Below are 20506 nucleotides of genomic sequence, written 5' to 3'. Positions count from 1 at the left end.
AGTGAGCGCGCTCGGGAACGAGCCGGGCGCGCGCCCCCAGGCCGGAATGAGTGACAGCGCTTAAAGCAACCGATCTGGGGGTGTCCTGATTATATTGCCCCAGTTGAGGTGGATTTTCTTTTTTTTTTTTTTTTTTTTTAATCCCAAAGCACATATTCTACCAGGAAAGCCACAAAAAAAAGTTGGGGAGATGGGGCTGGAAACAACTGAGGGCTCAGATGCTTGTTGGTGAAGGTTTTCTGCAAACTTTGTACAAGGTGCAAGCCTTGCCTCTGGAATTCTGGAGCCGCTGCAAAGTTAAGAACCGAAAACAGCCTGAGTACGCGGAGCCGCAGCCCCCCCGGACGGTTATGAACTTTCAGCGGGGACTTCTGAGTGCAGTGGCCATCGGGCACACTCGCCAGGGCGGGGACTCTGACCCTCACCTGTCACTCCATCCGCTGAGCCTCGCCAACCAGCGCTCCCAAGCAACCTCTCTTCCTGTTCAGCTCCCCTTTAGGGCTTCCTGATGGAAAGCGGCGCCCACCTACACCGCACTGTCAGTGCCCCCAAACGCTCATGGCGGGGGGAGGGGGGGGGGAGGTTTAGGTTTGTGGGGCCTGAAGCTCACACATTGTTGGGCCCTCTTAAAGAAAAAAGACACAAAAATGAAATATAAAGTAAGGAACCAAAGTGAATATTTACTTAGAAAGAGAAAAGCAAGGACGGCAAATTACAAATTTTAAAAAGCAGACAAATAAACATCAAAAACTCCAGTAAAATATTTTAAATTAACTGCTTGACTCCCCATTCTATTTTCCCTATGCTTTTAGCTTTATGTTTTTTGTCTCCCTCTTCATTTGACAACAATTTTGTAATACATTTTCTCTGGGGAGAATGACTCATTTGGTATTTCCTCTAGCGTGGTTAATTTTTTTAAATTGAAAGTTTAGAAGCGTTTATTTCAGTTTACAATCATTATTGGTAATAATGTACCAATTTTTAGTTCGTTAACTTTGGGGAAACTTCTGTTAAGAGTTTCTTCTGTGAGCTCTAAGATTTCAGGATATTTCAAATTTTCTTGGGCACTGACTAATCTTAAATAACTCTTTAAATTGCTAAAGGTCATTGATCTGTTTATTGCCAATTCCTTGTTATAAAAGGGTATTATGAGTTCTAGATTATCTTTGTAGGTGCTGATATTTCACACCAAATCAACAGGAATTTTTTTTTAATGTAATGTGTTTATAGGTTTATTCTTTGCCAATTGATTATCAAAAAATCTAGGAGTCTATTCTTTACTTCTATTTAAAATTTATCTCTTCCCCTCAATTATTGATTTTGATTTGATCTGAAATTTTTTTCCTCCAATTCACTTTTTGATGTCAGAATAACCTCGATTGATTTCATGTAGAAATATGTTTAAAAATAATTTTATTTTGTCATGTATACATATTTGTATATGTTACATTGTTAAATATATTCCTGATGAGAGGAACTTCCATTTTGACTAGACCTTGATGAGACTAAATTCTACACTTAACAATTATCTACATCTGTGGGTTGAAGGGATTTATTGGCTCCACTGTCCACAGACGTCTGGTACCTCATGTCACAGGACACATTCTTTTCATGACACATCCTCTGACTCTGCACTTTAGTCTCTGATGTCAGGTAGGTTGTCTCAGTGGGTGGTAGAAGTGTTCCTGGAAGCCACTTCTACACGGAAATACCCAGCAATAACTTATGAACTTATTAAGCAATAACTTATGAATCTTAGTAAACCCAAACAATGGAAGCCCAGCTTAATTTCTCCTTAGCTAGATCTCACCCCCAAAAGTCACTTGGTACAAGGGAAGATGTGACAGAGGAAAGTTGGAGTGGAAAGAGACAGAAATCTTACCTATGGTTAAAATATATTACTTTTGCAATTTTACAGAAGAGCATGGCCATGTAAACACATAGCTAGGGCCTATCCCAGGGTATTAGAAAGGGCCAGATCAAGTGAGGAGCTTCAGGGTCGATCTTCCTCTGTGTATCCTGCTACTGCAGCAAGATTGTCTCTGAAGTCTTCTCTCTGCTGGGGTCTCGCTTCTGTCTGCCCCTCACTCTCCACCTCACCTAACGTCACGCTCTGCTCTTGCTAGCTCCTTTTCATTCTTCTCCCTGCCTCAGTGAGCTTGGAATTTCATAAATTCCCCTATTTTGCTAATTGTATAGTTCCATCCTTTTGTTGAAAATAGGTGTGTCCAACCAAGTACTGATGGTAAGTCAGCCACTTGTACACTTTCCACTCAGGGTGGATTCAGCCCTTTCTGCAACCTCTACAACCAAAACATCCATACAGGTCCATTTGGCTGTGCTTCTCAGGAGAAGCTGTTCTGTAGAACTCAAGATAAGGACTCTATCAACCTGGTGAATGACTAATAGCCTCAGTACATTTCAGGCTGTACTTTCCTCCATGCCATTGGGTAGAATCCAGGAGGTCCCACCAAGAATGTGTTACTTTCACTAGCAGCTCCTAAGGCCTCTGCTGAATTCTCCATTTCTCCTGAGTTTCAAATCTTGAGCTCCTGTTCCCCCCACCCCACCTCCTTTTTCATAATCGTGGAGCAGATAAAGGTTCAATATTTCATTCTGCGTTTTAAAATTCTTGGCTATTTCTGCCACAGGACATCTTTCACTGGTGAACTTTCTTCCTTGGTCCCTGCCTTCTGCTGCTCTGCAGGTTGTCTCTCCTGGGCTATACCCCTCTTCCTCTTACATAGTTTGAAGGCCCCTTCTCCTTCCTCCCTCCCTCCTCCTGGACCTGCATATTTCAGAGCTAACTTTCCACCGCCAGGTATTCCTTGCTCTGAGGAATTACAAGGCCAGATTTGAAACTATCATTTTCTAATGGAATGTCCCAGTGCCCTGAGTCATTCTCCCTCCCAGAGAGGTGAAAATAAGGTCCTGTCTTGGGAGACAACGCCACCTACTGCCCACTGAGAGCTGCCAAACACACAGCTGAAGGACGCTTTTTATTGCCCGTTCTGGGTAAGGTTGCAAATAATCCAGGTAAGAATAATTTAGAATTGAAGTTGAGGTGGTGATGAGACATTCAAGGATGCACAGGAATTTAAACTTGGTAAATACATCAAGACCATAGATAAGGATCTGGATGGTCCTGGGGCTCAGGGAGGTTACAGGACCTGCTTAAGGTTAACAGCTGCAAAGTGGCGGAGTGGAGATCTGAATCTGGCCCATCCACCTTCAAAGTCCATGTAGCTCCACCTCATTGTGCTAGGAGGGAGCGGATCTCCTGTAATGAATGGTAAGAGCGGTGATAGGGAAGCCAAGAGCCAGCAGAGACGAGAATTTCAAGGAAGAGACTGCTGATGATCTCATGTTTCAGAGTCATCAGTTTGGATGTGGGCTGAGAAAGCATCACTAGGATTTAGTTGGAGACTTGAAAGAGTGGCTTAAGATGCCCAGCACTGGGCAAGGCATCAGAGGGTAAGCAAAGATGGGAAGATATAGTCCCATCCCTCACGGAGCTAAGCATGAGCCAAAGTCAGGGAAGTTGGCAAAATATGTAATGGTAATAAATTAGGAGGTGGTTCATAAAAGGGAGAGAGGTATATAGACCTGCAAGTCCCTCTGACACCTTTGTGCAAATTAGAATAAGCCCCTCCCCTTCCTCAGGGCCAATCATGCTCTTGGCTGCAGAGGCCCATGGCTTGGTAAGTATAGACTGTGGGCTGGGTCCCGGTCCGGACTCATCCTCTCTCCTGGCTGCTCTTGTAACAGTGAACAACCTGCCCACTGTAAGTGGAGGCCCTGGAAGGATGACGACTGAGTAGTTAGGAAGGTTTCATGCAGGAAACTGGGACGTTGAGCTGGGCTTAAACTGATGTGAGAATTCAGAGCAGCTGCAAGAAGAGGTAGGAGGGCTTCTCTGCTGGAAAGTGTCGAGCAGAGCCAGGAAAGAAGTGATGAAGGAGAGGGAAAAGATGCAAATCACCAGGCCCCTGGCTCCAATATTTTGAAGTAGGCAAAATTAGGTAAAATCACTCATTCAAAAACTATCGATGGCCTGCTATATGCAAGGAGCTATGCTGAATAGGTTGTGAGGCAGGGGAATAATAATAACCCCTAACAATTGTGCATTGGTTTGTAATTTATAAAGAACCTCCATTCCCAGCTGTGACATTTGATCCACTTTCCTGGCAAGGAGGCTGTGGTCGTGGTTGTCTCAGAACATGAAGCTCCAAATCTCAGAATTAGGACCATAATCCAGATCTTTTGGGTAGTTCAGAATTCCTTTCATTCTAACCACTGATTATTCTTCTTCTTTAAATGTAACTAATTGTTTAAATAGATGATACCCTTACTTGGTTCCAAATTTAAAAGGTACAATGGGAACCTCCAACCCCAGTTCTCCAGACATCCAGACATCTAATTTTAGTGCATTTTAATGTGTGTTTTCTTCATGTGAGAGAGACTGAGCATCTTTTCATATGTTTTAGAGACATTTTTTCCTATGAAGTGTCTGTTCATTTCCTCTGTCCAGTTTCATCCTTGGTAGTTAATTTTTTTTTCTTTTGTAAGAGTTCTCTATGCATTAGGGGAATTAGCCCTTTGATTTTCTTTTTTTTTTTTTTTTAGCCCTTTGATTTTGATGGTAGTTGTTAATATGTTTTCTTTTTACGTTTTCATTTGGTCGTTTGTCTCTTGACATTGTTTTTGTAGATTTTTCCCCCATGCAGATCTTTTAAAATATGATTGAATTTATCTGTCTATCCTTGTATGATTTCTATATTTGAATCATTCTTTTTGTTTTGTTTTGTTTTGTTTTGTTTTGTTTTGTTTTCTTGGCCGTGCTGCACAGCTTGTGGGATCTTAGTTCCCCAACCAGGGATTGAATCCGGGGCCCTCGGCAGTGAAAGCGCAGACTCCTAACCACCGGATCGCCAGGGAAGTCCTTATATTTGAATCATTCTTAAATTGGTGTTAAGTACAGTGGGTCCTTGCCTTCAACTTGCTCAATAAGCCAGTAGGAAAATCAAGAAAAGTACCTAAATAACTACAAAAGAAATTACCATATGGTCAGTACTCTAAATTTCTTCATCTGTCTATCCAGAATCCAGTTATCAATCTACCTGAAAATTCACCTTTCCATTTATTAAGGCTTTACTTAACTCCTTCTAAGGGCAAGGAAAGGTGTGAAAAGATGACATTTTGTGGTGATGAGGCATGTGGGCTAAAATGACAGAGATCCAGATCTGAATCCCAACTCTGTTTACCCCTCTGTGGCTTTGGGCAGGTTACTTAATCTCTCCTCATTTTTGTTTCTCATATTATCTCATGAGATGTGACAAATGAAGAATGTGGAGGGATCAAGGATTAGACATTGATGAACAGATGTGTTAGCAATAAGCTTAGGGAAAGAGATGTAAGATGAGTCCTATGCCTAGATTTGTGATTTCAGGTGGTGAAGTCTGTTCTGACAAGGACCAGAGAATGGTCACTAGTGTGGGCGGCAAAAGTAAAGGTCACTGGATGTGAGCATGTCAATGAGCTGAAAGGCCTCAGTGTTGATGGTCATCTACATCGTCCTTGAAATCACCCAGGATGATGGCAGGACATGGGGTGGCTCACAAGGCTCATGGCTCATCCTCAACGAATCAAGGGAATTGGCTCTGTGGAGGACAGCAAGGCAGAGGGAGAGCGTGGACGACCAGAGCTCCACACATAGGTGCTTTTATCTGGCTCTGGGGACCTCACGCTTGGGAGGTGGTGTATGGAGTGAGGAAGATGCTCACCCCACCCGTGACCCTGAGATTCGAGGGAGCCATCCCCTTTGATAAAAAGGCCAAGGAACTATGACTATGGGGAAAGTGACTTTTTAATAGAAACCCTACAGCAGACAGTGGTCAAGTGGGATTAAGGAAGGATAGTATGGAGTGAGATTTGAACAAGAATGTTGGACCTTTTAATAAAGCCTCAACTGGCAATTCTCATCAGTGTTATCCCCTGTGGGACCCCAGTGTCAGTGCTGAAACCTGCCTGACTGGAGGGAAATTGGAAGACAGTGGGTGGGCACTTGGTATTCTGGTATCCTGAGCAGATGCCGTGGTTCTCTGATGCCTGGATCCCGAGGTACCTAAGCGGAGGCTCTGGGAGGTCTTCATTCTGTGCGTTGACTCTCACTTCATGTCATATTTACATCAGAGGCACCAAGACTTTCCTCCTCCCCATGTGCAAACAAGCCACACCTTTCACCAGCCAAGGTCCATCTCACCTTCCACCTCCCCTAGATCAGTCACGCAGGCATGGGAAGATGGGCCGTGTCACCTCTCCCCCATTTTTACTAACGCGTGAGCATATATAATCGGCACAGTCTAAAAACCATTCACCTGCTGGCCATCTCTCCAGATCTGGAGCATGAAACCATGACCTGATGTCATGGAAGGAGAAATTGAGGTAGGATACCAGGGGAGCTTTTCTGGAGGAGGACTAGGCAAGAGGCTTAGGGATGAGGGAGTGAGTGTTGAATGCAATGTTTAAGTGAAGTGGGGACAGGGGAGTACTTTCTTCTTTGGGTCTTCTTTGGAGATGGCTTGAAAGGAAGGGAAAAGTTCTCCAAACTGCTCTATGTCCTGTTCTCCTTCTCTTTCCCTTTCATTGCAGAATCTGTATAACCCTGAGAGGGATGCTGGTTGGGAGAATGAACAGCTGACAGAGATGCTGATGCAAATAGTTGGGTAGTAATTGACAGCAGTAGCCACATTCTTACAATGTGACCACGAGCCTGCAAGTATCACAGTGTGGTACTTGATAAACTCCTGCCAGCTTCTCTCAACTGAGGGCAAATCAGAGAACACTTTCAACTTTTAAGTTTATGAGTCTCTGGCTTCTGACCAGGATACTCTGGCCTTTTAACTTTGAGCTGTAAAAATATGCACAGAAAGCTCTGAAGAGGAAAACTGGTCTTTGAATCACCTGCTTCCTCCAGATGTGTGAAGAGGAGTGATTTCAAGTTTAGTAAAGACAAGGAGACCAGAGGGTGTGTGTCAAAGTTGATGATTTATTTCTGAAACTTGTTGCAGAATTGTGGTTTCCGTTGTCCGTGCTACAACTCTGTTGATGGAGAGCAGGCGGCTGCCTGCAGTTGGAGGGCTGAATCAGGTCCTCTGAGCTGCTCCAGGGCCGCCTCCTTCCAGCTGGGCCATCTTACCTGGACTGTCTAGGGTGGCAGGCTGTCCAAAGCTCCAGTGGGGAAGGAGGCCCTATAGATGGGAGGCTGGCAGTGTGAGGTGGAGGCCATGCTCCCTCTGCAGGAGGACAGCCGGGAAGAGGGCATCTGCCCCATCTGCCAGGAGTGCCTGAAGGAGGCAGTGCGCACTGACTGCAGACACCTCTTCTGTCGAGCGTGCCTGGCCCAGCACCTGGAGAAGGCCTCAGCCTCCGGGGTCCTCAGCTGCCCCCTCTGCCGGAAGCCCTGTTCCGAGGGGGTCCTGGGGGCCGGCTATACCTGTGACAGCCACCAGAAGAAGGTGTGCTGGTTCTGTGAGGAGAGCAGACGTCTTCTGTGTGTGGAATGCCGGGTGTCCCCTGAACACAAGTGTCACTGTGAACTGGCCATTGAAAACGCCATCAGCCACTACAAGGTAAGGTGGGGTCATCATAGCCATCCCTCTGCCACCACCTCCCTGAGTTACTCCTTCCTACTCCCTGTCCTTTATGCCTGGCGTATCATAGAGGCTCGGTGACTGACACTTTTCTTTGTTTCTTCTGCTTTAACCTGTTTTGGACCCTTGTCTTCACTTTTCTGTGTTTATCTTGCTACTAATGTTAAAATTTCAATGCATTAATAGGAGTCTAAGAGGAGATACGGTCACATGATGTCAAATTCCCAGGAAGCATGAGCTCCTCGCAGTTTGCTCATCAGTAGCATGAAGGAGTTGGACTAAATAGTCCAAAACTCTTTTAGTACTAAGACTGTATGGTTCCCCTGTTTGATAGTACTAGAAAATTGGCTAGAAATGTAATCAGGTTTTACATATCCTAATGATTAACCTGGAAATACATTGAAACCTCGAAATTAGTACATGATTCTCTCTCTCTCTTCCTTCTTCATCTTTTCTTTCCTTCCTTTCTATAGTGATTATTTTTATCCTGTTTTTAAATTTTTTTTATCATAAAACTGGTACATTCAGACAACACTGTAAGGTCTAAAGTCAAAACTAAACATCTTTCTTCCTGCTTTCCCCCATTCTCAGTACCCAGAGGTAACCACTGTTAGATTTTTGTGTATCATTCTTCCAGAAAATTGTGTGTGTGTGTATGAATGCAGTCTCTAAAACACATACACACACACACACGGATTCTCTATATATTTTTCTGTAACTTGTTTTTATCATCTAAAAATACATCTTGGGCATTATCCCATTTTCCCATCAGTACATATAGATCTTATGAATTCTTTTCAACAACTGCATGGTATTCAATTCTATGAATGTACTATAAATTGGCAGATATTGAGCTATTTCCAGGTTATTATTTTGTTTTGAGGTCTCATGGGATGTTGTAATGAGTATCCTTCCACATATATTTTGGAGGACTTAGAATATCCAAGCTGTATTTTGGTGAAAGAATAACCTAACTTCCAAGTTTTGATAAGTTTTTCCTATCACTATTTACTGAATAATCCATAGTTCCCCCACTGATTTGAATGCCGACTTCTTATTCTGCCATGGGTACGTATAGACTTGCACATTTTCTTGACTCTCCATTCCGTTCTATTCTTCTATCCATTCCTGCTTGTGTGTCAAACCATTTTAAGCACTGTACCTTTGCAATGTGTTTTAATGTCAGGTAGCTCTTAGAACCCTCACAATATTCTTATTTTTCAGAATTTTTGTGGATATTCAGATATATTTATTTTGCCAGTTAGCTTTAGCATTTATTTCCCAACTATCCTCTACCCCCATCCCCAGTTAAGTTAGTATTTGATTGGATTGACAATTGACATATTTTCACCATGGTGTCTTTCTATCCAATAATGAAGGATGAATTTCCAAGTCTTCTTTTAGATACTTGACTTTTTGAACATGTTATAATACAGGATGAGAAACTGGGGACTCCAGATTGAGGGTGACTATGGGAAGGTAGAGAAATAACTCAGAAAGCCAAAGAGGCAAAGTTCTCTGGTTCTAACATCATTCCCTCTAAGTGCAGGGTACCACAGGAGGGCAGGGAGAGCTCTCCCACCTGCTGATGGGCCAGTGAATAGATGGAAAAACCTATTCACTCACTCAATGATTTATTCAGGTCTGTGCTTTGTATAGGATGTCATGCTAGGCATTGTAAGAAGTATAAACATGATTCATAATCTTTGTCCTCAAGTTTACCTTTAAATTATGACAGGAAAACTAAAATAAATAAATAACAATATTTGTTCATTTAAGAAAGACTTAAGTTCCTGTAGTGTATTAGGAACTACTATACATGCTAGGAATACAATGATGAACAAGTCAGATGCCATCCCTCCTGCCAGGGACTTTGCAGTTTAATAAGAAAGACAGACAAGAAATCAAACAAACTACAAGTCTCATATGAGCTAAGAAGAAAACAAACAAGAGTCTGAGATGGAGAGTAATGGGTGACCCATGTGGTCGGTGAGGGCCTCACGGAGGAGGTGGCACCGGTGCTGAGATCAGGAAAAAGAGAAGGTGGCCAATGTAAAGTCTGGGCAGAAGGGAAGCACAGATTTGGGAGCCCCAGATCTGGAAAAGCCTTGTTATATTTGAAGAGTTTATAATTAGAGTGTGAATTGCCAGCATTTACTGACAGATTAAAGTGGGGTGAGGGAATGAAGGGAATCAAAGATGACTTCATGAGTTTCTGATTTGAGAAACTGGATGAATGACGGAACAATAAGGACTGGGGAGAACAGGTTTGAATGAAACATCAAGTTTCATTTAGGACAAGTCAAGTCCAAGTTGAGACACATCAAAGTAGGATCTTAGTTAAGTGGCTGGCTTTGAAATCTGGATCTCCAAAGAGAGTCTGGGTTAGGATTCCCAGAACGTAGGACAGGGTTCCATCAGAATAAAGATAATATTTAAATCCAAGGGAATTGATGCAATATCCTCAGGAGAGAGTCTAGAGAGAAAAGCAGTTCCAGGGCAAGGTCCTTAGAAAGGCCATCATTTAGATGTAAGATGGAGGGGGACCCAGCAAAGGAGACTTAAAGCAAGCCACTAGCAAGGCAGGAGAAAAGCAAGGGGAGTGGTGTTCCAGATGCTAAGAGAGAAGAATCTGTTAAGAAGTGACAGTAGAGGGACTTCCCTGGTGGTGCAGTGGTTAAGAATCCGCCTTCCAATGCAAGGGACGAGGGTTCGATCCCTGGTCAGGGAACTAAGATCCCACATGCTGAGGGACAACTAAGCCCATGAGTTGCAATTACTGAGCCCACTGCGACGAAAGACACTACATGTCGCAAGGAAGATCCCGCGTGCCGCAACTAAGACCCAACGCAGCCAAATAAATAAATATTAAAAAAAAAAAAAAGAAGAAGAAGAAGCAATAGTGGAGTGCATTGAATGATGCTGAGCCATCCAGTAAGATGGGCAGCAGAGAAGTGGATGCTGGGCTGGGAGGAAGCACACTTCTTCCATTGTAACAGTGGGGAACATAAGAAGGCCTCTGCAAGGGGAGGGAGTCTTGCAACTTGGGAGAGAACCCAAGTGTTCAGGTATATTTCCTCAATAATATGTGAGGGAAGAACATCAGCAGTGTGGGTAGAGGTGGAGGTGTGAAAGGTTTGAAAAGAGAGGAGAAGCCGCGGTAGAGTTTGGAAAAGTGAACCTATGAGTGAAACTGAGTGGAATTGGCAGGCAGCATAGAGCACCAGTTTGAGTTTTGAAACTAGGGATTTAGTGAGTTTCATGAGGCTGCCTGAGGACAGCCAAAGTCTGGGGAGTTGAAGGTATTTTCAAAGGACTGATTACAATGGGAGACCCTGAGTGTGTTTGTAGATGTTGACAGCATAGTTCTGAAATAAAGATTTCTTATGATTTCTCACCATGTCTCTATTCCTTTGAATTAAATTTTGTAAATTAAATATTTTAAATTGTAAATATTGTAAATTGTGTCCTTTTTAAAGGAATTATGTATTGCCTGACTGCACTCCAGAAGACTGAAAAATTTGCAGTGTCTTTTTTGTACATCTGTTTCCTTACTGCCCAACTCATGCTGTTGTCAATCACTTTTGTCAATGTGCTTTGCTGGTTTTCTAAGTGCGTGACAATGATTGAAGTTGTTTTACTTTGTTTTGTTATGAATGCTGGTGGTGAGGTTTCTCTCCACATGGAGACTCACTGTCTACATTTCCCCTTAGAATCAGGGCATAAATTCTACATGAGTGCATCAGAGTAGTTTATCTTTTGGATAATAAGCTATACTAATTATGTTTAACCTTCATTTTTCCTATTCTGATATTTCTTTTCTTTTTATTTCATTTTTGGGGCAAAAATTTTAAGAATTTGTACTTGAATCAGTTCTATTCTATTTAAGAAATAAAATCTCCACGTCTTACTCAGAAATTTATCTAGTATGGTGATAGATAGATAGATATTAGGTCTGTGTCATTTTTAAAGATTAAGTAATTGCTGGCTTATTTGGAATTTAATATACTGTGCTGTGTGAAGGATGACTCCTTTATCAAACAATAAAGTTATTTTTTCTTTATTCTGGTTTACAGTTGTCCCTCAAACATTTCTGTGAGTCCTTTTCGCATCTATATGTTCTTTCTGGTTTGACATAAATTAAATTCTTATAATAGTGGCATTTTTTTTTACTCTAGTCCATTGATTTTTTTTTTTGTTCTAAAGTTATTATATAGTTTTGATACTTATTGCTTTATGGCTTATTTTTAAATTTAGTAGCATCTTTGTCAAATAATAATTTTTTGTAACCTGATGGTCTTGCTGACTGTCTTTTCAGAAGGATTTTCTTTTTTCTAAATTTAATTTAATTTAATTTATTTATTTGGCTCTGCTGGGTATTACTTGTGGCACGTGGGATCTTTGTTGCTGCATGCGGGATCTTTAGTTGAGGCATGTAGGCTCTTAGTTGCGGCATGCGGGATCTAGTTCCCTGACCAGGGATCGAACCCAGGCCCCCTGCATTGGGGATGAGGAGTCTTAACCACCGGACCACCGGGGAAGTCTCCAGAAGGATTTTCTTATATAATGTTTCTAAGATTTATGGAGAATCCCTGGAATTTTAATTGGCATTGCATTAAATTTGTTGATTACATTAAGAATTATGACTTTTGTGAGCCTACTTGGTCTTCTTGACCAATAGCAGGATATATCACCAAGCGTTTTCCTTTATGTTTCTGAATTAGATGTTACATTTCTTTATTTAAATCTTATATTGAGAGTAGCTATATATTTTATAAGGGTTGCTTTTTTGACAATTGGTACTCGTAGATTCAAATGAGAGTCTTTGCTGAGTTCATATACCTTTTAACTTAATTTCCTGACATTTTCTAGATGCACGATCATGTGGACATGGTCAGGTTTAGTCATCAACACCATTTTTCCTCATAAAATATAATGGGTGATATCATTCTTATCCATACTTTGGGGCACTTTTTGTTCTGTAAGGAGCATGTTTTTTGAAAGTTGGTCTTTTTTTGTGTGTGTGTGACTGTATCAGGGGAAAGGTACCTTTTTGCCTGTTAACCACTTTTTCTTTGATGCGTTTTGTAAGCCTTTTTTTTTTTTATTTTTATTTATTTACTTATTTATTGGCTGCGTTGGGTCTTCATTGTTGCGCGTGGGCTTTCTCTAGTTGCAGCGAGCGGGAGCTACTCTTCGTTGTGGTGCGCGGGCTTCTCATTGCGGTGGCTTCTCTTTGCTGCAGAGCACGGGCTCTAGGCGCAGGCTTCAGTAGTTGTGGCTCGCGGGCTCTAGAGTGCAGGCTCAGTAGTTGTGGTGCATGGGCTTAGTTGCTCCGTGGCATGTGGGATCTTCCCCCACCAGGGATCGTACCTGTGTCCCCTGCATTGGCAGGTGGATTCTTAATCACTGCACCACCAGGGAAGTCTTAGTAAGCCATTTGAGAAGGATTTTAAATGTTGCTATGTTCTCATGTTTCCTCACTATTTATAATGTCCTTTTTGGTCAATTTTTTTACTGTGAAATCACATTTTATCTGATATCTGATAGGATCACAGACTTTAAAAAATATTTATTAAGACAAAACAGGTCTTGCACTATTCCCTATATTTCAATTTGTCTTTTTCCCCCCCTGAGGAATATTTTGGGAAGATAAAAGTTTGTAGAATTTTGCTTTCTAATTCTAATGAGTATCTTATTTACATAAATATTACCTTAATGCAAAAATGGATGAATAAATATTTTTTGAAAAATGAGGGACTTTACCTTACTCATTTTGAATATTTTAAATGATAGATCTGAATTATCTTCATTTTTTCATGCATTATCTTTATTGCTGTTATCTTTGCTTCCTTTTTTCATTTACACAATCTTTGTAGTTGACTTTAAGCTCTTCATTAAATTTTAAACTACTCCAGAAGACAGGACTCTGACATTTTGAACAGGATCTTAAGAACAGGCCTGACTTTGACAGGCAGCAATAGATAGCATTCCTGGTAGAAGGAAGTAAAAGAAAAGCCATGAAGAGGCATGTCTGCATGGGGTGTGTCCAGGAAACCACAAGCAGCTCTGTTTGGCTAGTGTGGAGAATAGGGAGGGAGTAGAGAGAGGTAACACAGGAAATGTAAATTGGGTTACAGAGGGCCTTGGATATTGGGTTAAGGAGTTCGGGCTTATCTTTGATAATGAAAAACCCTTTTGAAGACAGTAGTAGCACAGGTAAAAAATAAAATATGACTGAGGTTTCAAGCTGGATGAGAGACAGAAGGGTGGGTCCAAGGACAGAAATATGGAGGTCAAGAGTAGTGAATTGTGGAAGAGGGTGGGGAAGAGGAAGATAAGTTTGATTACTCCAAACTGAGTTTGAGCTGTCAATAGGGCAGCAGGAGATACTTAAGTCTCAGCTGGAAACATGGAATTGACTGTTAGGACAAAGAGCTTTTGGGAATTATGATAAAATCTGAAGCCTGAAATTAAGGACATCATTTAGAGAAAGAAGAGGGTTAAAGAAACAACCTCAGGAAGGTCAAGGAAGGACGGGGGTGGGAGGTCGGGAGAGTGGGGTGGGTAGAATCACATCCAAGAAGAGGAGGCCTGAGAAGAAGGCACTTCTGGGTTTCTTTCCTGGAGATCACTGTGACCTTGGAGAGAGCAGTTCCAAAAGAATGATGAGAAGCAAAAGCAGATGCTGAGGAGCAAAGGGGCCACGAGGACGTGAAGACAACAAGAACCAACTGCTTCAAGAAATGTAGTTGTGAGAACAGAGTAGATGGAAGGGGTAGCAAGGTGAAGGTTGCTTGCTTGTTTGAGCTTTTTGAGACTTGAACTTCAGTGCTCACACAGACAATTCCCCACCGCACCCCAGCCTCCGCCTTCACCATTGAGGCCCTGAGTGAACTCCAAGACGCCCATTTACTTCCTCCCCCTCCTTCTATGACTGTTTTATTGCTTGTCTGCTGGGAAATGCCTGCAGGTAACACCAGTGACATGAAACATTTTTAAATAATTTCCTAGTGACATCATTGTCTCCTCTGTTTATTGTTTGTTTGCTTGAATATCCTCGCTGAAGTCTCACCCACAGCCCCTTGACCTTGGTTTCACCCTCTGAATCTCAGGGCCAGAAAGAACTTTCACAGTCATCTCGTCCAACCCCAGCCTCTACCTGTACATCTCCAGTGATGTGGGACTCTTCTTTTCCAAAAGCAATACATTTTAAGAGTTTATAAGAGAAAATGAGGCAAAATGACAAAAAGAAGAAATATTCCCCATAAACAGCCAACAACAACAACAAAATCCACCCCCCCCCCAATTTTTTTTGACCTGAGGTGAGAAGGATTTACTTAGTGATACACACACTCTTCAGTTAATAGCACACTCTTATCTTTAGTCCACAAATCCTGTTCATGTTTTGTTTGTTCCATTTAATCATCATTCCTCCCTCTTCCATGGACAACCACTTAAAGTGTTTGTTGTATTTTTATTTGTAGACAGTTTGGTAAAACACACATTGCTGCACTGTGTGCTTGTATATTGAATTAACAAAATTATATGATGGGCTTCGTTCTATTTCTTGCTTTTCACTCTACCATGTTTTTGAGATCAGTCCATGTTTTGTGGGTCACATAGTCCATTGTTTCTGACAGATGCACTGTGTTCCATAGCGGGCACCTGCCATATTTTACCCATCCATTTCCCAGGAGTGGACTTTATGTGATTCCAATTCTCTGTTACCACAACCAGTGCTGTAGTGTACATATTCTCTTAGAACCTAGGAATTCTCTGGGATTTTTACTCAGAAACAGGATGACTGGATCACAGAGGAAAGCACACCTAGGTGGCCAGAACCGTTGCCAGAATGGCTGTGCCAGTGCATATCTCACCAGCCCACAGTGTGGTCCTTATATCCACACACATCCCACCTCCCCCAGGTGTTATCCAGTTGTCTAATTTTTATTACTCTGATGGGGGTCAAATAATAATTCTTTGTATTAATTTCCCTTTCTCTAATCACAGGTGAGTTTGGGCATCCCCTCGTCTGTGAATTAATTGTCCATATTCTCTGCAAATTTTTCTCTTGGGTTCCTGTCTTCTTAATGATGTCTAGGCTTTCCTTTTCTTTCTTTCTTTCTTTCTTTCTTTCTTTCTTTCTTTCTTTCTTTAGGCTGTGCCTTGTGGCTTGAGAGATCTTAGTTCCCCGACCAGGGATTGAAACGGTCCATGGCAGTGAAAACGCTGAGTCCTAACCACTGGACCACTGGGGAATTCCCTAGGCTTTCCTTTTATATTCTATATATAAGTCTCTTGTTGGTTTTAGACATTGCAGATATTATCTCTTAGTCTGTCATTTCTCTGTTAGGTTTGTCCATAGAGTTGTCATTGAACAGAAATATTTAATTTTGAGATAATCAAATTAAATCATTCTCTCATGGTTTGTGCTTTTGGAGGTTTATTCTTTAACATTTTATTTATTCTTTAACATTATTTTCTATTAACTTCATAGTTTTCCTTTCACACTGTCTTTAATCCAGCTAGAGTCTGCCTTCACATATGGTTCTGGATAGGGATCTGGCTTTATTTTTCCCTGCTGTTGTAAGCCAGTTTTCTCAACACCATCTCCTACAGATTTTGTCCCTTCTCTTACTGATCTGTGTATTGCTTTTTATTTTTATTTTATCTTATTTTCTCCCAGTTTTATTGAGTTATAATTGACATACAGTAGTATGTAAGTTTAAGGTGTACAGCATAATGATTTGACTTACATACATAATGAAACAATTATTACAATAAGTTTAATGAACACCCATTATCTCATATAGATACGAAATTAAACAAATAGAAAAAAAACTCTTATTGTAATGAGAACTCAAGATTTACTCTCTTACCAACTTTCATATATAACATACAGCAGTGGGAATTATATTTATCATGTTGTACATTACATCCCTAGTACTTATTTATCTTATAACTGGAAGTTTGTATCTTGTGACTGCCTTTACCCAATTCCCCGTCCTCCCACTCCCTGCCTCTGGTAACCACAAATCTGATTTCTTTTTCTATGTTTGTTTGTTTGTTTGTTTTGGAAGCATGATTGACCTGCAATATTATGAGAGTTCCTCTTACACAACATAGTGATTCAATATTTCTATACCTTTCAAAATGATCACCATGATAAGTTTACTTACAATATGTCACTATACAAAGATATTACACAGTTTTTGACTATATTCTCCACATTGCACATTTCAGACCTGTGACTCGTTTCTTTTTACATTTTTTTTCTTTTTAAATTCTTTTGTAAACATGGGTCTGTCCCTGAGCTCTCTCTTCTTCCATTTTCTATTTTTTCTTGTCCCAGTACCACACTGTTTTATTACTATGGCTTTGTACACCCTTTTATCTGGTATGCAAATATATTTTGTAACTAAGGTAACAAGGGTTACAAGAAGAACATTTTCAGACTCTTTTGCTGACACCCCCCACCCTGCACCTTTCTTCCATTTTGATTCATTAAAGGCTTATGTTGATATCAGTATCAGCTTTGTTTATATTTGCTTCCTACATAGTTTACCCAAAATCTGAAAGTAAATGTTTTAGAAACTGAAATGATTCATTATATCCTTAGATTCCAGGACACCGTGACCCATCCAGACACTGATTTAAGATTTAGAGAGAGGTTCCATGCCTTCCTGGGCTGTGGGTTTGCTCTAATAGAGAGTTCTTGTCCATCCCAGCCAGGGTAGGGGAGTGGTACCAGAGGTTTTTCATCTCCTCTGTAAGTCAGTTCTCTCTAGATTGGCTTCACTTGTTGATGAGAAGTAGTGAGGGTTGCCAGAGATCAGCACATAACTTTTAGATGTCGGGAGAAAAACACCCTGAAGTCAAGTAGAAAAGGTTCTCTTACTATCTGTTATTTTTATGTAGTTAAGGCTTTTTTAAAAATTACCTATTGCTTTTTGCCATCATTATCCATTAAATAAACTCTTGTGTTCCTTACCCCAAGCATGATGCATAGAAGGCTGCCTCTTTTTAGGCAGAATTTTACTTTAGCCTCATCCTGGGATCAGGACACCCCCTCCCCGCCATGTGTTCCACGGGCACCACCCTCACCCCCAGTCTGACCAGCAGGGGTGTCTGTCTCTCTAGGAACGACTCAACCGCAGGATCAGGAAGCTCAGAAAGGACATCTGCGAACTCCAGCGGCTCAGGGCTCAGGAGGAGGAGAGACTGCAGGCTATGCAGGTGGGCTTTGCAGAGTCCCAGGAAGGACTCTGGTCTGATCATCTGTCTGTCTGGAGCAGCCTGCTGTGGGGGGAGGGCCTGGAGGCTGGAAACACAAGTGCTGGGCTCGGCCTAGGGGTTTGCTGGCTGAGTGACCTGGGGCAAGTCAAGCCCTCTGACCTTCATGTGGTTTATATGTTAAGTGAAAGCCAGTCCTGCTCCACCTGGTTCTAGGTGAAGATCAAAGGAGACAAGCAGCCCATCAACTGAAAACTACTCCACAAACCATAGGTCTCTTTCTCTCTCTGACCATCTACCTTTCTGTTGCTTGCTCACTTCGATGTGGGGTCTCTCCTCACCCTATGATTTGAAGGGGGTTAAAAGTCAGTGGAAGGATATAGCCGAGTGGGGTGTGTGTGTGTGTGTGTGTGTGTGTGTGTGTGTGTGTGAGACATGGCATCTGTGGATGTTCACAAGGGTGTGAGGTGGGGGGGAGGGGGAGGTGTCCCTTCATTTTTGAAGAACACGGCTACCCCGTAATACCCATGACATGCAGAGGCAACGCCATGAGGGGAGGAGGACCGAGAAATCAGCATTCTCGCTCAGAACATTCAGAGACTGAAGGTCCAGAGGGAGTCATCTGACACTGAACCTTAGGGAGCCCCTTTTCTGGAGTTTCAGGCAGACTGTAGGACCCACAGGCTGGAGGCTGAACTGGAACGTCAACACCAAGCCGGGAGACAGCTGGATGCCCTCCCTCAGCAGCGGCCAGGCCAGCTGGAGGACATGCCAGCAGAGGTGTCCAGAATCCCTGGCATCTCCAGGGCAATGATTCAACTCAGCAGCCTGGTCACTGAACTGGAGGGGATGGCTAAGAAACTGGATGCCAGCCTGCTGAAGGTGCATACCCTGAGGTGCCTCCCAAAGCCTGGGATTCTCCCCAAATAGTGGGCAGCCTACCTGTAGCATCCCTCTGGGAGGTGTAAGAAGGAGAGTCTTCTCTGTGACACGTGGTGGTGGCTTGTCCAAGGCTGCACAATACTGCTGCAGCGGAGGCGGGTACACAGAAGGGGTGCTACCCTCTCCAGTTCTCAAGGTGACAGCCCAGAGTGCCATCCACTAGTGGGTTGGGGAGGGAATTGGAGGGGACAGGAACCTGAGAACTGGTTGTGACTCTCACTCTCTTTCTCTCTCCTAGGATGCCAGTGACTTATTGAACAGGTATGAGCCGTCCCATCTCCCTTCCCACATGTGCTTACACAGCACAAACCCACACAAACATAGACGTGTGTATGGGCTTTCTCACGGTCAAGGAGCTCCACTGCTCCATTAACTTGCATCTTCAGGCTACATGGAAAGTGGAAGATTGAACAGAATATACTGAAGGATTTCTTTGTTTCTAGGAGTGCTCCAGAGCAGTTAGAGGCTATTTATCCCAACTTAGAGAAAAGAATCAATGAATCACTTAACCAGCCATCCTCAGCAGTTCTGACCAGTTCATCCCTGGACCAGCTCATCTCAGACTCACCTCAGCCTCCTGGCTCTCCTTCCCCCAACCTGTCCAACCTCCCACTAGGTCTGCCCAGTGCACCCTCAGGCCTGCCACCTCCTGAACATGCCACAGCTGTGATCAGATGCCTGACCCTCTGATACCTGGACAATAGTCACAGCCTCTTTCCTGAACCAGGCTCCCACTGCAGAAGTCAGCATCCAAGACCGCCGTTTTGCCTGTGAACTGACAGTAGCACCCATCTCTCACAATCTCATATTAAAATGGGAGTACCCAGGTACCTGGATGGCATGAGTTCACAGTGGTGAGGCCACCTCTGCCTGTGGAGCTGGCACGTCTGTTGACAGAAATATTCCTTCTGAGCTCCTGTAACACCTGTTGTCTGTACAACGCACCTGGAGCTTACATTACTTTTGTGGTGGACAGACTCTACAGTGACCTCCCATGATCCTCCCCTCGTGCTGTTCATGCCTTTGCATGATCCCCTCTCTTTGAGTGTGAGCAGAACCTGTGACTTGCTTCTAATCAATGGAATATGACACAGGGGATGGGCTGTCCCTTCGCAGACTGTATTACATGGATGGGATGCCTCCTTGCTAACACGCTCACTCTTGAAACTCCCCTTGCTGGATTGATGACGTGGGTAGCCCTGTGGCCAGCAGGCAGCCTCTAGGAGCTGAGAGCAGCCTCCAACCTTCAGCCAACAAGAAGCAGAGGCCCTCAGTCTTGCAGCTGCAAGAAAATTAATTCTGCCAACTGCCTAAGTGAACTTGGAAATGGATTTTTCCCCAGTCGAGCCTCAAGAGGAGAACCCAGTCCACCTGACATCTTGATTGCAGCCTTGTGAGACCCTAAGCAGAGAACCCAAATTTCTGACCCACAGAAACTGTGAGGCAATAGATGTCATAGTAACTATGATATAATAAATCTGTGTTGTTTTAAGACACTAAATTTGTGGTAATTTTTATGGAGCAATGAATAATACCTTTGTATATTAATTATTTGTGCATCACTTCTTTGGGTGAGTAAAGAGAGTACTCTGTCTTTGTGTCCCCAGGGTTTAGGACAGCGCCGGGCTCATAGTTGGTGTCCAGTGAAATTTATTAAGTGGATGCGTGAATAAATT

At 42.7% G+C, this 20506-nt stretch overlaps 1 protein-coding gene and 1 long non-coding RNA gene across 2 annotated transcripts in view; both read left to right on the top strand.

Annotated features, from left to right (window-relative positions):
- Positions 1–20506, top strand: part of LOC309607948 — a 208849-nt gene that overhangs the window by 26717 nt on the left and 161626 nt on the right. The gene's annotated exons all lie outside the window — the stretch shown is intronic.
- Positions 590–20408, top strand: TRIM40 (tripartite motif containing 40). The gene is made up of 5 exons (XM_082347085.1): positions 590–7631; positions 17796–17891; positions 18552–18770; positions 19069–19091; positions 19274–20408. The coding sequence occupies exons 1-5, from the start codon at positions 7257–7259 to the stop codon at positions 19518–19520; spliced, it is 960 nt and encodes a 319-aa protein (XP_082203211.1). The 5' UTR covers positions 590–7256; the 3' UTR covers positions 19521–20408.

Source organism: Balaenoptera borealis (assembly GCF_965194805.1).
Source record: "Balaenoptera borealis genome assembly, chromosome: 12".
In the NCBI taxonomy this organism is placed as follows: domain Eukaryota; kingdom Metazoa; phylum Chordata; class Mammalia; order Artiodactyla; family Balaenopteridae; genus Balaenoptera; species Balaenoptera borealis.
The sequence above is the reverse complement of the archived record's forward strand: the minus strand, read 5'-3'. Positions and strand labels throughout refer to the sequence as shown.

Excerpts from the sequence above, each read along its gene's own strand:
- TRIM40 (XM_082347085.1), top strand. The coding sequence starts at position 7,257 with ATGGGAGGCTGGCAGTGTGAGGTGGAGGCCATGCTCCCTCTGCAGGAG. Across the intron at positions 17,892-18,551 it reads AGAGACTGCAGGCTATGCAG|GCAGACTGTAGGACCCACAG; the intron begins GTGGGCTTTGCA and ends CTGGAGTTTCAG. Across the intron at positions 19,092-19,273 it reads GCCAGTGACTTATTGAACAG|GAGTGCTCCAGAGCAGTTAG; the intron begins GTATGAGCCGTC and ends CTTTGTTTCTAG.